This window comes from Hippopotamus amphibius, chromosome 10, assembly GCF_030028045.1.
Source record: "Hippopotamus amphibius kiboko isolate mHipAmp2 chromosome 10, mHipAmp2.hap2, whole genome shotgun sequence".
In the NCBI taxonomy this organism is placed as follows: Eukaryota; Metazoa; Chordata; class Mammalia; order Artiodactyla; family Hippopotamidae; genus Hippopotamus; species Hippopotamus amphibius.
Window position 1 is genome coordinate 32,434,630 of NC_080195.1, and position 19,102 is coordinate 32,453,731.

The window sequence follows — 19,102 nt, forward strand, 5'->3', positions numbered from 1 at the left end:
AGGCGGTAGCTTGGCGGGTCGCGGGTGCGCCCACCTGGGGCTAGTGACGTGACACCCCGCCTCCCCGCCTCCTCGACCCTCCATTCGGCGCTCCGTCTCCCCGGCGCCCCACCCCTTGGAGCCCCACCTCCCCGCCTCCCCGCCTCCTCGGCCCTCCATTCGGCGCTCCGTCTGCCAGTCTCCCCGGCGCCCCACCCCTCGGCGCCCCGCCTCCCCACTTCCCGCCTCCCCGCCTCTTCGGCCCTTCATTCGGCGCTCCGTCTGCCCGTCTCCCCGGCGCCCCTCCCCTCGGCGCCCCGCCTCCCCGCCTCCTGGGCCCACCGCTTGGCGCCCCGTCTGCTTATCTTCCGGCGCCCCGCCCCCATCTCCCCGCCCCCCCGGGGCCCCGTCCCGCCTCGCCCCGCCCGGCGCGCGCCAGCGCGTGGGTGCGGGGCGTGAGGTTAGACGGCGGGAGGGTGGGAATGGGACGCGAGGGTCACGTCAAGGCGGCGTAGACAAAGGGCGGGGGCGCGCACGTCGTTACGCACGCCTCAGTCGGCGGCGGCGGCGAGGGCGGGACGGACGGTCCGCGGAGGGATTTGCCGCCCGGAGCCTAGCGGTTGGTGAGTACGGCCCGGCTGGCCGGCTCCTGAAGGTCACGGGCCTCCGGGTCAGCTGGGGTTCGGGCCGGCGCCTGTGGGGACTGCGGCCGGGGCACCCCCCGCCCTGCGCCGCCGCGGCGTCGGGAGGCACCACTGCCGCTGCCGGGGGGTTCCTGGCGCCGGAACGTCCCGCCCTCCCCGCGGGGGAGCGGCCCATCCGTCCCCGCCGCGCCGTCCGGGGCCGGGCCCGCGCCCGCGCCCCCGCGTGTCCTCTCGGGTCCCGGCCCCCGAGCCAGCCCGCTGCGCGCCCGGGAGTGGACGAGATCGCGGGCAAGCGCCTTGCCCGTAACCGCTGCTCGGGAGTTCCTGGGATGTACGTTTTCTTCTCTTGTTCTCCAGAGGACCCCATCTTGCTTTCTTCAGGATTTCTTAACCCTCGAAATCCCTGGCCTTTCCGTTTTGATATCACGCCCTGCGAAGCATTCTCCTACCAGAGGGTCTTGTTTATTTCCTCACTCTCCGTGCCACAGAGAGCTTTAACTTTTGCAGTCGAAAAGTTAGGGGAAATGTACCATATGAGACATAGAGTATAGTTCTGTGGAGGTAAGCTCCCTGTTGTACTAAGTATCAGTGCCTCATTGCTCAAGGCCTCTGTGCCGTGGACCTTCTCATTGATAACTTTGTTGAGATCCGTTGAAGAATTTCCTTTCTGGCTCATTTTCCTTAATTTCGGCTGAAGTTTGAGTACCTCTGCTTAGTTTCATGTCTTGTAGGTTCTATCTCAACCCAAGGGAGATGGTAGGAAAATCAGTCATCCTTATGCCAAAGACTGTAGAAAAGAGCCCTGTATTAATGCCAGTTCGGTAGTCTTTTCTCACCTTGACAGTGATAATGTTTTCCAACCTTGTGTCATGGAGAACTTCAGACATAGAAAAGTAGGTAGAATAGGGAACCAGCATGTGCCGATCGTCCAGCCTCAAGAATTCACCTATGACTGAGCACGTCTCATTCACATCCCCATTCACCACCCCCCCCCCATTTTGAGGGGGTAATTCCTTGATATCAAAAGCAGCTTGAGAGTCAAAATAAAAACGTACTTTATGGTTGTATGGAATAAAGCCATAATGCACTTTTTTTTTTTTGGAATTATTTATTTTTTTATTTTTTTATTATTTTTTGGGGGGTACACCAAGTTCAATCATCTGTTTTTATACACATATACCCGTATTCCTTCCCTTCCTTGACTCCCCCCCTCGAGTCCCCCCCACCCTCCCCGCCCCAGTCCTCTAAGGCATCTTCCATCCTCGAGTTGGACTCCCTTTGTTATACAACAACTTCCCACTGACTATCTCTTTTACAGTTGGTAGTATGTATATGTCTGTGCTACTCTCTTGCTTCGTCTCAGTTTCCCCTTCACCCCCCGCCCCCTCCCATACCTCGAGTTCTCCAGTCCATTCTCTGTATCTGTGTCCTTGTTCTTGTCACTGAGTTCATCAGTACCATTTTTAGATTCCGTATATGTGAGTTAGCATACAATATTTGTCCTTCTCTTTCTGACTTACTTCACTCTGTATGACAGATATAATGCACTTTTATTCGGACATAGTCTCCTATTACAAGTCCTTCAACTCAGAAACACGTGATAGCATTGGAGAGGGACCAGAAAAGGGCATCTAAAATAATTAAGTGGCTGGAGGACAGATTAAAACAAAAGGTGTGGGAGAACTTCCAGATCATCTTGTCTAACTTTTTCATTTTTGATGAGCCCTCAAGGTCCAGAGAGGTTCAGTGACTTGTCCAGATCTACAGGGAACAAGAGGTGGAACTGAGGCTGGAAAAGATGTCTCCCAACCCCGTATCTAGTCCTTCTCCTTTATCATGCCGCTTGCCTTTAGGGTGTTTCCTTTGGGAAAGAGAAATGTGTGGAAGGGCTATGATTGAAAACTCTTCCAGTGAAGGGCGTGGGTAGGCAGATAAACTAGGGGGTAGGCTTTAAATTATTTCTTAAACTAGATTTGGGACAAATTGAGACGTTCTTATAGCTTTTAGGAAACATGGGAAGATGCTGACCTTAAAAGTGGAATTCCAAAGTGAGAATAAGAACAAGCTTTAAAAGATTTAGGTAACATTCATAGCTATTTAATGGAGAGTGACTAAGGGAAACTGGAATGATTTCTAGGGGGTATACCCCTGATGTTATGCTCTCGGTGGCAGAGAGAACAATAGCACCGTCCCATGAAAACATCCTTCCTTGCCATGAACAGATAAGAATCCTGGGCTGGGTGCATCATGGGTTAGACCTTTTATTTTCTTCTTTTAAACAAAACCATGGTCTGCGTTTCCCAGCACACTTTATTCAAGTAAGTTTCCTTATCTCAATAAAGACAGCTAAATTCAGTACTTGGGCCTCAGTTTTTTTACCCTCAAATGCTGCCCAAGAGAGGCTGTGACCGAGGAATCCTTGAATATAGACTTTACTTTGTAAGTTCAGTTGACAGGATATGATGTGACATAATTGTTTATAAATTTACTTTCAGGATGGACATTTCTTCTGTGAGTTTGTGACCTAAATACAGTAGTTAATCATGCACATCCAGTTTATGGAAATGCTGCTCAAATGACCAGCATGTGGGTGTCTTGGTAAATCATTACCCCTGAAGATGTGGGAGGAGTGGAGGGAATTGTTTGTTTTGGTGGGGGGTTGGTGTGTGTTGGAGAATACTTGGTCCTGGTTTAAGCTTGAGCTGTCCTGCAGAATTGTTTCATCAGGTAAAACAGGACGTCATCATGGCCTGTCATCTGCTTACTATATCATGCTCGTAGGGAGGACCTGAGCAAATGTCATCAGTTCCCTGTATAATAACACTTACTGTAGCACCATGAATGCTTTTCAAGAGCACAGAATTTTAGAACTTCCTGGGTGGCGCAGTGGTTAAGACTCCGCCTGCCAATGCAGGGGACATGGGTTCGAGCCCTGCTCTGGGAAGATTCCACACACCGCGGACCAGCTAAGCCCGTGCGCCACAACTATTGAGCCTGTGCTCTAGAGCCAGTGAGCCACAACTGTTGAAGCCCATGCGCCTAGAGCCTGTGCTCCACAACAAGAGAAGCCACTACAGTGAGGAGCCGGCGCACCACAATGAAGAGTAGCCCCTGCTCTCAGCAACTAGAGAAAGCCCGTGTGCAGCAATGAAGACCCAACGCAGCCAATGAATAAAATAAATAAATTTATTTAAAAGAAGCACAGAATTTTAAAGTTAGGAGGAGCGTTATAAGTGCTTGGCGTTTCTCCTGAGTCCTTTAAGGTACCCTGCCCTTACATGCTGCCCAGCCATTGAGGCCAGTCTGCTCTCTTTGGGAGCTCTTTTTATTTTGTCTTGCATAAGAGTTGTGAGTGTTTGCCTTCTAGTAAACTGTTAGCTCAAGATCTGCAATTCTAGAATAATACTTCGTAAAAAGTAAGCACATGATATGCTTTTGTTGACTTTTTTTTTTTTTGACTTTTTGAAATCAAAAACAGAAACCAAAAAACTGGCAAGGAAACTTAAATCCACAGAAGGTGAATGACTTACTGAAGGTCACACAGAGCAGAGAGTAACAGAGCTGGGCCTGCAACCTCCTCCAACTCAGGAGGACTCCTGAGTCCAGTTCTCAGCCCCTTCCTTTGCACCCTTCTCTCCACACCTCAGCGGAATAGGGAGGGGAAGATATTATATGCATTTTTTTTCCTTACCAGTTGGAGGTACATTATCTTCAGGGTCTGCCTTAAAAGTCTGTGGTCACTGCTATCCAATAGAAACATAACACAAACCACATGCACAGTTTTTTAAATTTTGTAGTAGCCACTTTAAAAAAAAGTAGAGAAACAGGTGAAAATAATTTTAATATATTTCATTTAACCCAAATTATCCAGAATATCACTTCAGCATGTACTCAACATACAAATGATTAATGAGATCTTTTACATTCTTTTTTTTCACCCTAAATCATTGAAATTCCATTGTCTGTTTTACATTTACAGTGCATTTCAATTTAGACTAGCCACATCCCGAGTGCCGAAGGGTCATATGTGGTTAGCGGCTGCTGTGTCGGATAGCACAGAAACCCTGTCAGCAGCAGAGAGATGGAAGAGCATTTTATGTGCGTGGTAATATGCAGGTCTGAGATTAAAGTAGAGTTTGTGGTTTGGGTCATTGTTTTTTTTTTTCTTTCTTGTTTCCGTGATTTTTCTTAGCGCAATTAGGGTTGTGTCAACCTTGTGGCAAGTTGAGCAAAGTCTCATGTTTCACAAATTTTGTACCTCTGTAATGAAATGCTTTCTCATTTTAAATGAGACTGCTTAGTCATGGGTGGGGGGGGAGGAATGTTTGACTTTTAAAAAATGGCTAGTGAAAAAACTCAATAATAAAATCACCTGATAACAAATAGGCAAAAGACTTGAGGGCTTCACCAGAGAAGATGCCCACATGGCCGATAAGCACATGAAAGATGCTTAATATCAGTGGTCATGAGGGAAGCAAACTGAAACTGTGCGATACCACCTCGCATCCATTAGCATGTCTGAATTTAAAAAGACTGATCATACCCAGCGTTGGTGAGGATGCAGAGCACGTGGAGCTTTCAGACACTGCGGGTGAGAATTCCTGCAAGATGGTACAACCAGTTCAGAAACCGGTTTGGCAGTTTCATTAAAAGCTAAACGTACACCTGCCTCATTCTACCCCTAGGTATTTACCCAGGAAAAAATGAAAGTGTATGTCCATACAGGCCTTGCAGCTCGTGGCTTTATTTGTAACAGCCCCACACTTGGAAGGACCCGTCACTGGGTGAGTGACTAGGATGCTGTGGCCTGTTCACCAGGGGCAGCAGCTCAGCAGTGGGGAATGCACTGTGGGCACAGGCAGCAGCGTGAGTGCTTCTCAGAGTGCTTGTGCCAAGGAAGGTAAACCAGACACACATTTTTTAAAAAAGAAGGCCAGGAAGTTGCTTCCATTTCCAGGTGCGATACTCAGATGTCAGAGCATAGATTTTGACATGGAGCTCTGAGGGCAGGGTTCAGGTTGGGTAGCAAAACCTCTTGGGTCTTGTAGCCCCAGCAGATCAAATTGTCCTTTCCAGAGTATCACTGTATCCTACATCTTTCTTTACCAGCTTTGCAGGCTGTGTTGCTTTATGTTGAACGTGGTACCATGTTATGTATAACCCAGGTTCAGCTCACGTGAGGCCTTTCCAGGCAAGGAGAAAGTACTTAGGGTCAGAATGACTGTAGTTAAGACCAGGACCCTGAAACTGACCATATTCCTGTCTTCTTCCTAGTGAGTTGAGTCGTCCTTGAGCCTGACGTACCCTGGCTCTGTCTTGGACCGCTGTTTTATCCAGGATTGCTGTCGGCTGTAAGCACACCCCTGGCTTTTCAGCAGCGCGGGTTCACTTCACCTGGCAGTTCTGTGCTGCCCCGTCTCCTAGCAAACATTTTTACCCCTTTCCTCCTGAGCAGCAGCGCCCTATTCAAGCAGATTTCTTACACGCCACTACTCTGACACACTTGACATCAGATTCCCTCCAGCACACATCTCCTCTGTGTGTGTGCATTTCTTTACCGTCACATCAGAATGGGGGCATTTGCTGGGGCTTTGACCTGACACGGTAAACTAGGAAAAATGGATGGCGTTCCTCTCAAGTGTAACCTGCCCCAAAGCAAAGGAGAGGCCAGGCTGGGGAGCAGAAAGACCCTAGATGGGGGACCAGGTCTGAGTTCTAGTTCTGCCTCTGTTACTGGCCAGGTTTGTGGCTTGTCTCAGTCACCTAACTCTTCCAAGGCGCAATAATTTAAGCCCTTAGGAGAGCTTGGATTAGAATTCTCAGTGATTGACTAATAAAGTTGTGGCTCACGCAAGCCATCTCAGAGATTGTAAACACTGTTAGGCAGGAGTGGTGTTGAAAATGGGGTTTTCGTCAGTGTAATGTCATCACTTCTTGGGAAATACCTTCCAGTGCCCCTTCTTCATAATAACAGGAACTTGGCATAGCAGTAATAATAGTTAATGTATCTTGAACATTTATCTTGTTATGGGCACTGTGAAAAGTGAACAGTCTTTGTAGTAGGTGTTGTTGAACAGAAGCTTAAAGAGATTAATTTACTCAAAGTCACACTCCTACTGCTAGTTAAGTGATCAATGATAAATACAGTTTTAAAAGTTTCAAAAAGATAAAGTGAGCCCTTCCTTCCATTCCTGGAGGCAGCCTCTGTGGCCGGTCTCCTGTGTCTCTTCCCAGAGCCGTGTGTCTTTGCAGGCACACGTGCACACTGTATGTACTTGTCCTTTTCCTCCCTCCTCACAGTTGGTGTTTGCAGTGGACCTTGTTCTGCATCTGACTGGGAGATTGTTTCTTATCGCTGCATATGTGGATGTCTCACTTTGTTTTTTTAACAGATGACTAGCATTCCGCTATGTCCTTGATTAATGGACATTGATGTGCCTCTTGATATTGCAAACAGTGCTGGAGTTGGTAACCTTGCACATACATCATTCTGCACGGGGTTTCTCAGCCTCTGCACTGTGGACACCTGGGGCTGGGTGCTTGCCTGCTGCCCGGCGGCCTGCGCGTTACAGGCTGTTTAGCAGCGTCCCTGCCGCAGTCAGTGCTGCATGCCAGGAGCACCCCCCACCCCAGTCCCAAGTTTTGATGATCAAAAATGTCTGCAGACACTACCAAATGTTCCCCAGGGGGGTAAAATCAATCACCCCTGGTTGAGAACTGCTGTTACAGTTTATCTTCAGGGTAAATTTTTAGAAGTAGAGTTGCTGGACCTAAGGTTTTATGTGTTTAAAATTCTGATGGTGATGGCTGAGTTATTCTGCATAGAGGTTGTACCATTGTACACTCCAGTCAGCAGTATTTGAGGGTGTTTCTCATTTTCACCGATAGGGTGGGTTATAAAAAACTTTTTTTGCCAACCCACTGTAGTTTTAAGTCACATTTCTTGGCTGTACCTACAGCTGGCCTTTGTATGAGCACTTAGTGCTTGCTAGGCACCACGTAGTGGTGTTTGGTTTGTGGGTTTTGTGACACACTTTAAAATGCCTTCTTCTCTATCTAGCCCTCTTAAAGTTTGGTACTTAGAACAGCAGACAGTGCTCTGGGTGTCTTCTGATTGTAATGAAGTGATGATGTGGACCACTTATTGAGATCTAATACATAAAACAGACATTGTGCTTAGTGTGCTTTAAGAATGCATTATCCCGGGGCTTCCTAGGTGGCGCAGTGGTTAAGAATGCATTATCCCTATGTGGCCTAAGCACTTATTTTTAATAAAAGTTATGTAAGTTGCAGGTGTACAGTATAGTGATTCACAATTTTTAAAGGTTATATTTCGTTTCTAGTTATTACAGAATATTGACTGTATCCTCAGGAATGTATAGTATATCCTTGTAGCTTATTTTATAACCTAATAACTTGTACCTCTTAATCCCCTACCCATATATTACCCTTTTGCACTTCCCGCTGATAACCACTAGTTTGTTCTCTATATCTGTGTGTGCTTCTTTTTAGTTAAATTCACTAGCCTGTTGTATTTTTTTAGATTCCACATGTAAGTGATATCATACAATATTTGTCTTTCTGTGATTTATTTCACTTACCATATTGTTCTCCAAATCCATCCATGTTGCTGCAAATGGCAAAATTTCTCTTTTATAGCTGAATAGTGTTCCATTATATATATGTACCACATCTTCTTTGTCCGTTCGTCCGTTGATGGGCACTCAGGATGCTTCTCTGTCTTGGCTATTGCAGATAATATTGCAGTGAACATTAGGGTACATGTATCTGCTTGAATTAATGTTTTTGTTTTCTTTGGATAAATGCTCAGGAGTGGGATTACTGGATCATATGGTAGTTCTATTTTTAGTTTTTTGAGAAACCTTCATACTGTTTTCCATAGTGGCTGCACCAATTTACATTCCCACCAACAGTGTGGGAGGGTTTTCTTTCTTCCACCAGGACTCTTCTTGTTGACAGTCATCGAAGTGTGAGGTGATGATTGTGTATGTGCCTGTTTGCTGAATACTTGTTTGTTCACCACTACATACCTAATGCCTGACATGGTGTGTGGCGCATAGCATGGGCCCTGATCTAGGCACCCTGAGAACTAGAAGCCCTGGAAAGTGGGGCATTTGGGGGCCCAGATTGGCCATCCAGTGGGTTGAAGAGTTTTGTTAGCTTAGTGAGGGACTGTCACATTCCTAGGATGAGGCCATCTTCCCTCCTAAAAGGCTCAGAACTAGTTGATTCTTATATTTTTCTCTGGACCATCTGAACTCTTGGGGGAACATTGGTCCAAGGGACCCTCAGTGGATTTGGCTGAAAGGTGTGTAAGTGAAGAGAAGGCGTTTTGCTTTGAGCTAATGGCTTCCCCTTCCTCCTGCCAAGGAGTCATGGTTCTTTTTACTCAAGGCAAAGTGATAGCATCTTCTACAAGAGCGTTTTCTCCAGAAATTGTGGTGTGATGGAGTTCTGATTTGAGCAGTTACACAATATTTCCAGAGACCAAAGTCTGTCTTAAGGGGCCTTAAGAGACCAGCACCTCTGGCTGTGCTGGCTGCCCTGCTCACCCAGCAGGGTGTGTGGAGGCCTGGTTGATAACCACGGCCTGCTGGCGTTGTTTCTGCTTCTAAGAATTCACAGGAGGGGTGTTTAGTGCTGGCCACACAACTTGTTTGGCTAGTTGCTGTTCTGAGTTCTGGACTCTGGCAGTTGTAAACAAGAACTCTGGGCAGTGAGGGCGGGGGTGGGGTGGGGGGAGGTCACTGCCTCCGAGGGGAGGAAAGAGCAACAGGGTCAGGGGTCTGCGCACTGTTGCCGTAAGGGATCAGATAGTAAATAGTTTAGGCTCTGCTGGCCCTGGTCTGTCACTTGTTTTTGTTTTTTTTTTAAACTGTTTAAAGATGTCAACACCATTCGTAGATCACGAGCCTTATAAAAACTGGCCCAGGTTTGGCCTGTGGGCCTGGTGTGCCCATCTCTGAACTAGGTGAAGAAATTAGTTTATTGCTAAATGTGTTTACTTTCATGTTTTGGGAACATGAACCCAGAATGACCTTGGGAATTCTCGGTTGATTGTGATCCAGAGGAAAGAGATCTAAGCTGTGGCTTAGGAAGTCAAAGTGACCCCAGTGTTGGTCACCTTGCGTTCATGGAACGCAAGGTAACCTTACCTCATGTGACAGCAGCTGTCCAGTGGGACAGGGATGGGAGAGTGGGACAGAGGTGTGGCCCTGGAATTAGGCTGGAATTTGACAGGTTTAAGGAATACAGTGACTCAGCGAATTGACGTACGTCTCAGAAATACATCTAATTTCCTGAACCTCCATTGGGATGTCGTTAGAAGTCTGGCACGTACTATCAGCTTGGTCAGTTTATAAAGATGAACGAGCAGGTTTGTACCTTGGCTTCTGAGAACACCAGATTCTGATATGTGAATCCAGATTTGTCTTGTGGCTTTTCTCTGCTCGCCAGAAGTTGTATCCAGCAGGCCTGGTGTGAAGGAAGTGTTAATGTAGCTCAAGGTAGTTTGAGAGATAGGAGGGCCGGGTGGTTAAAGAGCAGGGCTGTGACATGGACAGTCGTCCAGATTCCTCCTGTGCCACTTCTAGCTGTGTGATCCCTGGTAACCTCGTCCTCTGAGCCTGTGTTCCCTCAGCTGTCAGCAGCGGTGGGGTTGCCGTCCAGTGAGCACGGCGTGCGAGAAGCACTTGTTGCGTGAGCTCACTGCCATGCTGTTAGCAGCCAGTGAACGTTAGCAGTGGCAATGGCCTTGTGAGAGTGCAGGAAGTGGAGGATTGCTGCCACTGAGAGGGTATCTTTTTTTTTTTTTTTCCCAGCAAAATGAGTTCATTCAGGAGTAGCCAGAGGGATTGCAATTTGGAGAATACAAGGTATGGCTCCAGAGAGCAAAGGAGGGGGCTTGATTTATAGAGAAAGGGGGACTTTGGGAGGGGCTGTTCTAGCTCAAAGTTTTTTGGAGGATACTAAGAGTTCAGGGTGGTGGTGTCTTATTGGCTGAGCCATGGTGTCTCCCATTGGCTGGGCTTGTCATCAGGCAAGAAGATCTTCCTTCAGCTTGGGGAGCAGAGTAGCATCCTTCTTCCTGTTGGAGAGTCAGGGTAGGTGTCTTCCTGCTGGTGTTGGAGGTTTGCCTGCAGAGGTGGGGGGCAGCTCACCAAGGAGACATGGGCACTGGCAGCAGGGCTTCTGAGAAGTGCTAATTGGCCAGGGTATCTTTTTAACGTAATTGCTGGGTGTGTGGGAGGTAATGGGAGTCAGAGAATAGGACATGTGTCTGGTAGTTTCCTAACTGGTAAAATAACGAATACATATTGACGAGTTGTGAGGTAACATGAGAAAGGGCTTTGAGTTCTATACAGCTCTGGACGGAACTCAAGGTGAGGTTAGTCACCTGTTCGTTTGTTCCATTTCTTGAACTTCTAAATGTATGGGAGCTGCACCAGAAGGTGATTGGCGTGAGGCCAGAGTGTTTGCCAGAGGGACAGGTTAGGGTTCTCCCAAGTTCAGACCTTGCAGTGGTAACTTGTGGTTAGGAATGAGTAATATACAGCTGGAGTGAGTGAGGTATTTGAAATAGTGAAATTTTAAAAAAGTAAGTGGCTCTATTAAGTAAAAGAAGCCAAGAAGGCTACGTACTCTGTGATTCCAACCATAGGACATTCTGGGAAAAGCCAGACTATGGAGACAGTGAAAAGACCAGTGATCGCCAGGGCCTGGGGGCAGAGAGGGCTGAGTAATCAGAGCACAGAGGATTGCTGGAGAGTGAAGATATCCCATATGGTTCTGTGGGGGTGGAGACATGTCGTTATACACTTGTCGAAACCCAGAGAATGTACGACACCCAGAGTGAACCTAACGTAAATAGTCTTCGAAAAAAAAGGGACCAGTGTGGCCAGAAAGGCTGGAGGAGTTAATCTATGTAGAAAATGTGGGGCAATATCTCATGATATTGAAACTGTATTTCCTAAGTCAGAAGCGGAAGACAAATACTGTATAGTCTCACATAAATGTGGAATCCAGAAAGTATGAACTTGTAGAAGCAGAGGAAAGAATGGTGATTACCAGAGGTTAAGGGGAAGGAGAAATTGGGAAATGTCAGGCAAAGGGTAGAAACTTCCAGTTATAAAATGAATACATTCTGGGGATCTAATGTACAGTATGGTGATTATAGTTAAAAATGCTGTATAGTATACTTGAAAGTTGCTGAGAGTAGATGTTTATTTTTAATTTTTTTTAATTTTTAATTTTTGGCTGCATTGGGTCTTCATTGCTGTGCACAGGCTTTCTCTAGTTGTGGCGAGCGGGGGCTACTCTTCGTTGCGGTGCGCGACCTTCTCATTGTGGTGGCTTCTCTTGTTGCAGGGCACGGGCTCTAGGCACCTGGGCTCAGTTGCAGCACATGGGCTCAGTAGTTGTGGCACATGGGCTCAATAGTTGTGGCATACAGGCTTAGTTGCTCCACAGCATGTGGGATCTTCCTCGACCAGGGATCCAACCTGTGTCCCCTGCATTGGCAGGAGGATTCTTAACCACTGCGCCACCAGGGATGTCCCTGAGGGTGGATCTTAAATGTTCTCACCACACACACACACAAAAAAGGTAAATATTTGGCTAACACTCTGGATGTCACATTGCGATATACAGGTGTGCACTATATAGGTGTATCACATCATGCTTTGTACTCTGCAGACTTGCTCAGTGTTATATGTCGGTTATATTTCAGTACACCTGGGGGAAATAAAAACAAGAGTTACTATTTTTTTAAAACCTAGGTTTCCTTTTCCCCTGCAATTCCATTTCCTGGGGTTTATCCTGAAAATATATTTGCATGTGCATTTTGTATGCTCAATCATGTAGGCACATTCATTACGTTATATATAACAAGAAAATGGTAGAAACATTGGTGTCCAGCGTCAGGGAAGCTGTTAACCAAATCACAGCACGTTCTCACAGTTGAGAACCACGCACCTGTGAAGAGTAAGGGAGCGCCGTGTGTGCTGAGGGAACACCCTCCCAAGATACGTTAAGCTACAGAACAAAACAAAATGAAACAACAAGCAGTATCCGTAGTGCGCCGTCATTACTGTTGCCTGGGCGGGGGCGGCAGGGATCAACAATGATATCCTCGCGTGTGCATAGAATATCTCAGGGAGAGTGTGAAGCTGATGACGTGGTTGCATCTGTGGACAGGAACTGGGTAGTGGGGACAGGAAGGAGGCACAGTTACTCCTCACAGGATCCCTCTTTCTCTTTTGAAATGTGTCTTATTTCCATATATTTAATTTTTTAATTTATTTTTTAAATTTAAAGTCTACGATATCTTTTTTTTTTTTAATTGAAGTGTAGTTGATTTCCAATGTTGGGTTAGTTTCTGCTGTGTAGCAAAGTGACTCAGTTATACATACATGTTGTTTTTCATGTTCTTTTCCAGTATGGTTTATCCCAGGACATTGAATATAGTTCCCTGTGCTCTAAGTGGTGCCTTGTTGTCCATCCAGTCTTTATATAATGCTTTGCATCTGCTAACCCCAAATATGCATACATTTTCTGTTAGAAAAGTTTGTGGCCACAGGTCATACGTATCAATCATTGAGGTTGAAAACTATATGAAACATCTGTGGTTTTCCTCCACACCTGCGTCTGCCACCATTGCCCTGCCCAGTCCCTTTGACCTTGCTGATGTTAGAAGCGGGCACTGGCTCTAGGCTGACCCTAAGATGCCCCCTGCCCCCACCCCAGAGCATCGTGATGTGTCTCCTCTTGGTCTGTGTTTGTGTGACTGATGGTGTTTCTGTCTCCCGTCTCCAGCTTTGGCAGCATGTAAGCGCCTCTTGCCAAGAACCCAGGTCACCGCTGAGAAGAGGGCCTTAGGGAGGAAAGTATTCAGAGGAAACCAATGCCGGACTCGTCTGGAGTTACAGTCACCGCAGGCAGCATGAGACATTTCGTGCCAGCACCTGTGTCCTCCTGGCAAGGCCTGTAGCTCTCCAGGGAGGAGGGTCCTGGGAGCAGCACACCAGGAGCCTCTCTAGAGGAAGCATGGGGCCAGATGTGAACACTACAGTGAATGCATTTTTCGGCTTATGAAGGAGTTTTAAGGAAAACAGTTATTTAATTTCTGCATATTCATGTTCACTAGCCTCCTGTGGGAAGTGCCAGTGGTCACACCCCCTCCACTGGAGTTATCAGGATTTTTCTGGCACTGAGGTGAACTCTTCCTGGTACTTCTGGCAATGACAGATCTTCAAGACAGGTTTATCTGCTAAATGCTCTTGGGCAGGAGAAAAAGTAAAACTTCTGGGAGCAGCACGAGGGTGGCAGAGCCCGGATTGCGCACTCGCCGTTCACTCGCCTGGACGCCCTGCCTGGCCTCGGATGTGGGCACTGAGGACTGACCCTGCCCCGGCCACCCCTGCAGCCTGTCTCTTCTGGGGAGGGCGGGCCGCCTCGGGAGCCCCTTTCTGTTCGCATCCTACTCCCAGGCGCTCTGTTCTGGCCGTCGAGTGATGTGAACTTGGGAATGGAGTTGGCGCCCCTGCCCAGGCTGATGCTGTTGGAGAGGACCGTCTGAGGCCGAGCTTCGTTCGTGGGGAGGAGGGCGCCGGCCTGGCCTGCATCCTCCACCATGTTCCTGTTGCTGCCCTTTGACAGCCTGATTGTCAACCTCCTGGGCATCTCCCTGACCGTGCTCTTCACCCTCCTCCTGGTTTTCATCATCGTCCCCGCCATTTTCGGAGTCTCCTTCGGTATCCGAAAGCTCTACATGAAGACTTTGTTAAAGATCTTTGCGGTGAGTGTGCTGGGTGCAGACGGTCGCTTCGCAGAGGAGGGAAGGAGCGCTGTTAGCCGAAGGAGCGGCCCTTGTCTGGGTGATAGGAGCTCTCTAGCGGGTGTGGAGAGAGTGGGAGAACGGGAAGGAAGTGGCATTTTGAGTAGAAAGAATAACTAAATGTGAGTGTGGGAAAGCCTTCGGCAGTCTTTCTTTTGAGCTAAGGGACTTACTTGTGTGTTTGGTCCCTGTGGCCAGAGGACCCTGTTCCATGACTACACTCCTTGCTTGTTTATTTCAAATGGAGGGACTTGGAATTAAAGAAAAAAAATCACTGCCAGACACTGTCTCTTCTTACGTAACAGATACTGAAGCTCAGAGCTGCTGCTGGCATAGTCCCTCACTGATAAGTATGGGACAGTCTTTTCTCTCTTTCACATGTTTATCTTAAATAGATTCTTGCTCTTCAGACAAAAAGAAGTACCAGAAAAGGGCATTTGATCAGTTGTTCTATTTTCTTAGAGGTAGAGGAGAAGAATATACTTCTTAACATACGTCAGAACTCAAGTAGTTATTCTGCTGAACAGAACTGGTCACAGGGTTAAGGAAATAAGTGAGAAGTGATATTTCCTGGAAGCTGATCTGTGCCACGAGCCTTTTAATATCTCTTCAGAGATTTGGCAATTTATTAGCGATACCTGTTTTCAGTAGTCACCAGGCTGATAACCATGTATAACTTGAGAAATGCACTCAAATGTAACAGTGAAAACAATGCAGTTGTGTTTGGTCAGACAGTACCTTGTGGTTCAGAATCATTTCACTCATTTTCCTATGGTTCCCTGTAATTCTGCAGTGGACCAGGGTATCTATCAGTGATATATTTTATCAGTGAAGACGATTGACTTCAGACTCAGAAAGATGACGTGAGCTATGTGAAATGCTACATTACAGCAGGAAATATTCTTATGTATATTATTGAATCTTGAGTTTTGGTATTTAATATTCACGTAAGAAGAAGACCTTTTTTCTCATTAAAAAAATGAGGTGAAATTGACATGACATGAAATGAACCGTCTGAAAGGGAACGATCCCGCGGCATTTGCCGTAGTCACCGTGTGGTACCGCCAGTGCCTCTCTGTGGTTGCCTGATGTTCTCGTTGCTCCGAAAGGAGACCCTGTGCTCGTTAAGCAGTTGCCCTCCTTTTTTCCTCCCCTCTGGCAACCATGAATCTATGTTCTGTCTCTGGATTTACCTATTCTGGGTATTTCATATTAATGGAAGTACATAAAATGCGCTCTTTTGTGACTGGCTCCTTTCCTTTAGCATAAGTTTGTAACAGGTTTCAGTGCTTTGGGTTTTATGGCTGAGTAACACTCCATGTTGTGTGTCTACCATAATTGGCTTATGCATTTATCCATCCGTGGGCCACGCTCACCTTCTGGCTGCTGTCTGTAATGCTGCTGTGCTGCGTGTGTACTTGCTTGAGAACTTGTGTCCAGTAGTAGGATTCCCGAGCGCTACGTATGGTCTGTGGGTTGTCTTGCTACTCAGAGGGTGCTTGGAGAGCCGCAGCTGGGTGTCACCCAAGACTGGTTAGAAACGCAGGTCGCAGGCCCCCTCCAGACCTACTGACATAGAATCTGCATTCCAGCGAGCCCCAAGTACGCAGTAAAGTTTGAGAAGGGGTGGTCCAGTCAGTCTTTAGTATTTGTTTTAATTAATCGGGAAGTGTAATTTTCTTAAACTTCCATCCAAGAAAATCTTCAGTAGAACCCAGGGTTCCTGTGAACCACGTAACTACCCAGGCCCCTTTGCCACTGACAGACATGCATCAGGGTGAGTAGAACAGCTGATAAACTTCTAGGAGACAACAGAGAGTGATGTCTAGTTTTCATTCAACTTTGTAAGCAAGTGATTAATTCATAGACTTATGGAAATCCTTATTTTAAAAAAATAAAAATAGAAGTAATCAGTCCAGAGTTCTTTTGCAGTAGCTAAGTTTTTGTTTTTAGTTTTTTTAACTTTTTATTTCTTTATTTTTTACAATAAACTGCATATATTTAGAGTGTACAATTTGGTATCCCAGTCTCCCAATTCGTTCCCCTCCCAACCCTCCCTGCTTTCCCCACTTAGTGTCCATATGTTTGTTCTCTACATCTGTGTCTCTGTTTCTGCCTTGCAGACCGGTTGATTTGTACCATTTTTCTGTAGTCCACATATATGTGTTAATATACAATATTTGTTTTTCTCTTTCTGACTCACTTCACTCTGTATGACAGTCTCTAGGTCCATCCATGTCTCTACAAATGTCCCAGTTTCATTGCTTTTTACAGCTGAGTAATATTCCATTGTATGTATATACCACATCTTCTTTATCCATTCATCTGTTGATGGACATTTAGGTTGCTTCCATGTCCTGGCTATTGTAAATAGTGCTGCAGTGAACATTGGAGTGCATGTGTCTTTTTGAATGATGGTGTCCTCTGGGTATATGCCCAGTAGTGGGATTGCTGGGTCATATGGTAGTTCTGTTTTTAGTTTTGCAAGGAACCTCCATACTGTTTTCCATAGTGGCTGTATCAGTTTACAGTCCCACCAGCAATGCAAGAGCGTTCCTTTTTCTCCACACCCTCTCCAGCATTCACTGTTTGTAGATTTTCTGATGAAGCCCATTCTAACGCTCATTGTAGTTTTGATTTGCATTTCTCTAATAATTAGTGATTTTGAGCAGCTTTTCATGTGCCTCTTGGTCATCCGTATGTCTTCTTTGGAGAAATGCCTATTTAGGTCTTCCACCCATTTTTGGATTGGGTTGTTTATTTTTTTGATATTGAGCTGGATGAACTGTTTATATATTTTGGAGATTAATCCTTTGTCTGTTGATTCATTTGCAAATATTTTTTCCCATTCTGAGGGTTGTCTTTTCGTCTTGCTTATAGTTTCCCTTGCTGTGCAGAAGCTTTGAAGTTTCATTAGGCCCCACTTATTTATTTTTGTTTTTATTTCCATTATTCTAGGGGGTGGATCAAAAAAGATCTTGCTGTTATTTACGTCAAAGAGTGTTCTTCCTATGTCTTCCTCTAGGAGTTTTATAGTGTCTGGCCTTACCTTTAGGTCTTTTATCCATTTTGAGTTTGTTTTTGTGTATGGTGTTAGGAAATGTTCTAATTTCATTCTTTCACATGTAGCTGTCCAGTTTTCCCAGCACCACTTATTGAAGAGGCTGCCTTTTCTCCACTGTATATCCTTCGCTCCTTTGTCATAGATTCGTTGACCATAGTTTATCTCTGGGCTTTCTATCCTGTTCCATTGATCTCTGTTTCTGTTTTTGTGCCAGTACCATACTGTCTTGATCACTGTAGCCTTGTAGTATAGCCTGAAGTCAGGAAGCCTGATTCCACCAACTCCGTCTTTCCTTCTCAAGATTGCTTTGGCTATTCGGGGTCTTTTGCGTTTCCATACAAATTGTAAAATTTCTTGTTCTAGTTCTGTGAAAAATGCCATTGGTTATTTGATCAGGATTGCATTGAATCTGTAAATTGCTTTCGGTAATATAGTTTTTAAAATTTGGATCACTTTGGGTGGAACAAAAGACCTAGAATCTATGTACTTTCCTACTCCATTTTGAAAATGTCCCCCCAATTTAGTGTTTTAAAAGTTCATAGCCAAGTAAATCCTTGTAACTGTTGACTGTGTTTTTCAAATGTACATTCTTGTGACTTTTGTGTAGGTTATAGTTATGCGTTGCTGGGCCAGTGCATGGGACAGGTCATCTCAGCCATCAGAGACTCTGCTGACACATCTTGAAAGTCCCTGGTTTGGAGCCCCGTGTTTTAGAAGTAGTGTGTGTGTGGGTGTGTGTATGTACGCATTTGTGATTTCAAGTTTCAGGGCCTCGATTTGCACCGCTTACTCCCAGGGGTGTGTATCAGGCACTCCGCGGGTCCCCAGGGCTCCTGCCCTGTTGAGCTTTCCGGGTGATTCCAGCTTGGCTGTACGCTAGAATAGGGGGTGGGCTGGAGAGGACTGATACGTACCAGCTTGGGCGTAGGCTGGTTCTGCAGGAGTGCCTGGTCCTTTCTCACCCTCTGAGAAGGGCTGCTGCTCTGAATTGACCTTAAAGGACGTTAAGAACTGGATGCTATTTTTATCAGCAGTAGTATTAGATACGAGTTGGATTTGGCCAAACTGGCCTTAGATCTTGGAAATATGCCTGTGTATCCATGTATCCATGTAAAAAACACCTAAACTTGTGGGTGCTTTTTAATAAAGATGAGACCTTTATTTTGCCTTTTTTATATCCTCTTCATCCCTTCCAAAACTGGGGTGCTATATGTAATTTTGCAGTTGGACGGAAGCTCGGAGATCATCTTAATTCCATGGGTCTCTTCCTTGCTACCCATCTGAATCACCTGGGGAGCATGTAAAAAAACACTTGTGCGAGAGCACTGGCATCTCCCCAGAAGTTCTGATTTAATTGGTTTGGGTGGGCATTTTTAAAAGGCCCCCCAAGTGATTCTGACATCTACCATCAAAAGGTAGAATCCAACTGACCTCCTCTTGAGTGGGGACCTGCCTTGGTGACGCGTTTTTAGCATCTAGAATGTGGTGGCCATGACGCTGTGTGACGTGTGAGCTTAGGCTAGAAGCGACAGTGTAACCTCCATCAGACTCTGGATACTC

At 46.1% G+C, this 19,102-nt stretch overlaps 1 protein-coding gene across 8 annotated transcripts in view; it reads left to right on the plus strand.

Annotated features, from left to right (window-relative positions):
- The first annotated feature begins 451 nt into the window (after positions 1-451).
- GPAT4 (glycerol-3-phosphate acyltransferase 4) overlaps positions 452-19,102 on the plus strand; it is a 36,240-nt gene continuing 17,589 nt past the window's right edge. For 3 of the 8 annotated variants that reach the window (XM_057697100.1, XM_057697094.1, XM_057697099.1), the window contains exons 1-2: positions 452-602; positions 13,458-14,439. In XM_057697100.1, coding sequence (XP_057553083.1) covers positions 14,275-14,439 — 165 coding nt within the window. In that variant the 5' untranslated portion in view covers positions 452-602; positions 13,458-14,274. Of the gene's footprint in view, positions 603-630; positions 650-696; positions 955-4,621; positions 4,722-5,897; positions 5,975-13,457; positions 14,440-19,102 lie in introns of those variants that run through there. The other 5 variants (XM_057697095.1, XM_057697096.1, XM_057697098.1 and 2 more) reach the window with 5 other exon arrangements.